The 4,968-nt window shown below is 41.1% G+C and overlaps 1 protein-coding gene across 1 annotated transcript; it reads right to left on the minus strand.

Moving 5' to 3' along the window:
- Positions 1-374: 374 nt before the first annotated feature.
- LOC103994883 (F-box/kelch-repeat protein SKIP11) lies at positions 375-2,865 on the minus strand. The gene is made up of 2 exons (XM_009415335.3): positions 2,659-2,865; positions 375-2,084 (listed from the first exon to the last, which is right to left on the minus strand). The coding sequence occupies exon 2, from the start codon at positions 1,981-1,983 to the stop codon at positions 679-681; it is 1,305 nt and encodes a 434-aa protein (XP_009413610.1). The 5' UTR covers positions 1,984-2,084; positions 2,659-2,865; the 3' UTR covers positions 375-678.
- Between the last annotated feature and the right edge of the window lie 2,103 nt (positions 2,866-4,968).

The following is a 4,968-nucleotide window of genomic DNA, read 5'->3' on the forward strand; positions in this document are numbered from 1 at the left end:
GACTACCAAGAAAAACTATTAAGTGACCAAATCATCACCTTTAAGAAGAGATTGATAATTTGAAGCATTCAAGTAACCATGTTAGTTAAAATAGGCAAATAATGGTGTAACATTAATAGTGTTAGCATCCGCTGATACAATGTCCATCATACAAAAGCAAATTTAGAAGAACATGTCACAAAAAAAGGTTCAGGAAATCATGCTACAAAACTATGCTGTTTATGGTGAAATCTTGTTCATCCCTTGATACAATAACCATCAAAATAGAGCTATTAGAAGCACATATGAGAATCACAATTTCTTTCCCACAAGAGGCACCAGATAAGTTTCATTTAAATAATAACTAAAAACAAAAACTTCATCAGGGGGCTTAGTTGATCAAAATACTTGGCTGCCTCCAATTATTAACCTAACATTCTTTTACATGATACCATATTTTCAAAAATACGGCCGGGCTTCCAAATTCAAAACACACGAGGGGTGAGATTGAAGTAAAAAATTATGGAACTTGGAAATTACATGGACAGGAAAACTCAGTTGGATCTTCAGATAAATTTGAACTTCTCTAAAGGAAAATGATATCCATTAAGCAGAATCAGTATTTTATGCACCTCTAATAAGCCAATATTGTGCATCCTTCCAGGAATTGCAAAATACAGGCAAGATGAATCGGAGAAATCAGCAGCCCATCACAGCACAATTATAAACAAAGCTTCCTGAATGCTTGCTTGCAATCATATTCCATTCGGGTGGCCCTTCATTTGGAATCCAAGAATTGAGCTCAATTATCCCTCCATGAGATCCTCTTGGCCCGCCGATAACAATTAGCCATTCACCACATGCACGGAACGCGAGGCCCCAACCATTCACTGAAACAGATCTCTCAGGTAATTTTCCCAATGTCACCCATGCATTATTATCCTTATTGTATTTCCTCACCTCCTTATCAGCATAATGAGCTGCATAAAGATCATTGTTCACCACAGCTACAAGTGGTGGTGCACCACTGGCACCATTGAGACCAGCAGACATATTAGGAATTACCCTCCAAGAGCCTCTCGCCAAGTCGTACTCTTCTCCACAGGTAAGCATCTCCTTATTACTATCCATGCCACCAATGACATAGAATTTTCTATCCATGAAGACTCCTGAACACATCTTCCGAGCCTTGTTCATACTAGGTAAGGTCTCCCAAGTCTGTGTCTCAGAATTGTAAAGCTCCGCAGAGCTAAGTATGTCACCCTGGGCATTGGTACCACCAGCCACAATAGCTTTCTCTCCAAGGCTAGCAGATCCGAACAAACACCTAGGTGAATTCATTACTACACCAGGGGACCAAGAGTTAGTCAAAATGCTATATCTAAGAACAATGTAGGAATTAAGCTCCCTCCCAAAAACAAGGAGATCAGTGCCCACGGCAAGGGACTCCTTATCTGAACACATGAAGCTCTCGGTAGGTGGCATCTTAGGAACAGTAATCCAGCATGCACGGTAGGGATCATATGCCTCCCACTCAAGGACACTACAAGAGAAGTAGACCCAGTGCTCGGCGATCTCCATCTGACGGCGCAGCTGGTAGAGCTCCCCACTTCGGATGAGCGAGCAGAAGGAACTGTTGATGCATGCCACAGTACCATAATAGGACCGGGAGAGGTGAAGAAGACAGCTAATTGTCAGTTCCCTGTCAAGAGGATTGATGAATGTGCTTGGGTCATTATAGTCCACATCATTTCCATGGTTATCAGAATTTTCCAGAGCGTGCTGCACGTCTTTGATATCAGGGGTATCGGGATGCTGCGGTGACTTCTTCCTTTTAACCTGAACCTGATCCTCCTGTTCCTGTTCTTCCACCTCCTCATCCAGTGGGCGCTTCTTGTTGCCCGAGGACTCCAGGAAGTCGTAGTCCACGCAAATCCAATTGGATTCCTGTTCCGAAGAGCTCTGAATTACCCTCGAGATGAAGTCTGAATCGTTTTCCAACATATCTCCCAAGCCCAAATCAAATCAAAGATCAAGATTTCCAACTGGTAACCACCGAAATATATTCCTCCCTTCCCAAGGTATGATTGAAGCTTCAAATTAGACTATAAAAAAGAAATAAGCCCGATTCAGGATAAAAAATTGCAACCTATGTGATGGTATGCTGAGACGAGATCCAGAATCTGAGAATAGGCAACTAATAAAGATCGAAATTGGACATAAAATTCATAAAATTTGACTCTTTTGTTGTCCTTCGATATGCCGAACAACCATATGCGACGAATCACCAATCGGGACGGAGAAAAATGCGACCTTCCCAACGAATAAGATTCCGCCTCATTGAAGGCCTCAGAGAGAAAAAGCAGGAAGGACAAAAGGAAAGAAAGAATACAAATTTCATGTCATCAGAATCAAACACTCATCACAAAAATTAGCTATCATACAGAAAACTCGGCTAAAAGATCCAAACTCTACTCACTAGCTGGCTTCGCAATCTTCTGATCCCTTACCCAACCGAAAAATTAAAAAGACGGGGAAAAAACCAATTTTTTATGCCCCAGATCAATATAAACCTTAGATTTCTTCAGCTAAACAAAAAAAAAGATGCCGTTTCCCAGATCAAGTGAAGGGACCAAAGAGATTGAGATCTCGACAACATGAAGGAAAAGGGAAACTTACGGATTGGTTTGATACGACCAAGAGGTGGAGAAAGGGAGCAAAAGGGGCGCCTTTTGGAGACCAAACTGCTCGCTTTCTTCCTCGAACAACACCCGCTCCGTCTTCTCTTCTTCTTCTTCGTTCTTTTTATCGTTCTCCAGAAGCCGTTCGGAGCTCGAGCCGGGCGTTGGAGCTATTCCTATTTCTATCTCCTTTCAGTCTCTTTTAGCCCACATTAATTTTTGCCCCTCCCCTTCTGTTGTTGTTCTGCTTTCTTTTCTTTTTTTTTTTCTTTGACAATTTATCCAAAAAAAATCTCGATAATTACGGTTTATCCTATGAGGCTCCATATTTGATTTTTATTCATAATTATATCCTAAATAATAATAAAATTAAGAATCAAAATCAAAATTAATATATATTAAACTTTTTCATATGTACGTAAAGAAAATATTTAGCTTATTATCAATATCGATACTGTTAGAACCCTTGCAGATTCTAAACTTGGGGTTGATCTCTTTAGGGGATCGGCCTCCTTGGAACTCTATAGGGGTTCCTCCCTCCAAGTTGCTGCTCAAATGCTGCATAAAAGATTCATCTATTGCCTAAGAAAAGAGAAGGAATACATGACTATTTATATGGCTTCTAAACCCTAACTCCTAATAGGACTTCTACTTAAGACTCTTACTTCTAACCAACTCCTAATAGGACTCCTACTCAAGACTCCTATTCCCTTACAACTCCTAATTCTTCTATAAGAAAAACCTCCTACATGAATGCCCCTCTTAATTAGGACTCTCCTAGCTAGAGTCCTAACAGAATGTCCCTCTCAATTAGGACTCTCCTAGCTAGAGTCCTAACAGTTTTACATGAATGTCCCTCTCAATTAGGACTCTCCAAGCTAGAGTCCTAACAGACCCGCCCTCTTCAAATCAGACTTGTCCTTGAGGTTGATGATTCGTGAATTCTGGGAATTTGATCTTCAAGTCGTCATAGTTCTCCCAAGTGGCATCTTCTATTGGTAGGTTCGCCCACTGTATTAGCACTTCATTAGTGGGTCGTCGTCGTCGAGTCACGATCCGTCGATCAATAATGGCACTTGGCTGGGTCTGGAGTTCTCTTTGGATAGTCATATTTGGTGGGTGGTTTTGGGCTATCTCCAAGCACCTATTTAAAACTTCCGTCTGGCTGTTGGTTTATGGGTGATATGTCGTACTCCTTTTCAATTTAGTACCCTGCATATGGAATAACTTTGTCCAAAATCTGCTCTTGAAGATGCAAGTAGAATTTGTCACAAGCATAATGTGTCCCTTATAGCATAATTCTTTTGAGTCCCGATTATAATGAGTCACGGAGCTTGGTGCTTCCTGTAATTTTTTTTTTTTTATCTTACTAGTCTCTGAATCTTCCTGCCATTCCATCTTAATATCCTCAAGGAAGTCGTTGGTTGGAAGTAAAACGACCAAAAATTCAACTTGCTCAGGTAGCTGCGAAAGCGCATCTGCAACAACATTCTCTTTCCACCTTTTGTAAGTTATTTCATTATCAAATCCAAGAAGTTTTGTTACCTATTTTTGTTGCACAAGGGATAATATCTTTCACTCCAAAAAGTACTTGAGGCTTTTATGGTCGGTTTTAATTTGAAATCGTCGACCAATCAAGTAGGGTCTCCACCTCGTTGCTGCGCGCACAATGGCGAGCATCTCCTTATCATATGTTGACTTATTTTGATGGGAGGGAGATAATGCCTTGCTAGTGTATACGAGTGGTCGACCATCTTGCATGAGAATGACTCCAATTCTGACTCCAGATGCGTCGGCCTCAATAACGAAGGGTTGGTTGAAATCTGGTAGTGTTAGCGCCGGCGTCGTCGTTATGGCTGCCTTAAGTTTGTCGAAGGCAGTGGAGGCTTTGTCCGACCATTGGAAGACATCTTTTTCCAGTAAGGAAGTAAGTGGTGCACTGATCTTTCCATAGTTTTTCACGAACTTACGGTAGTAGCCTGTTAAACCCAAAAAGCCATGTAGCAATTTTATATTCCTCGGGGTAGGCCAGTTTTGCGTTGCTTCAATTTTGAAGGGGTCCACCATCACACCTTCCTCTGATATGATATGCCCAAGATATTTCACCTTTTGTTAAAGAAAGTAAAAATTCGTAGTGGCCGTTGTGTGTTCGAAAGGCGATTTTCGGTATGACTTCTTCATATACTCGTATTTGATAATACCTGGATCGAAGGTCCGGCTTTGCGAAGATTTGTGCTCCCTTTCATCTAGCAATTCATCTGCTATTGGAATAAGGTATTTGTTCTTGATGGTTATGCCATTGAGAGCT

This window comes from Musa acuminata, chromosome BXJ3-8, assembly GCF_036884655.1.
Source record: "Musa acuminata AAA Group cultivar baxijiao chromosome BXJ3-8, Cavendish_Baxijiao_AAA, whole genome shotgun sequence".
NCBI classification, from domain to species: Eukaryota; Viridiplantae; Streptophyta; class Magnoliopsida; order Zingiberales; family Musaceae; genus Musa; species Musa acuminata.

Excerpts from the sequence above, each read along its gene's own strand:
- LOC103994883 (XM_009415335.3), bottom strand. The coding sequence starts at position 1,983 with ATGTTGGAAAACGATTCAGACTTCATCTCGAGGGTAATTCAGAGCTCT.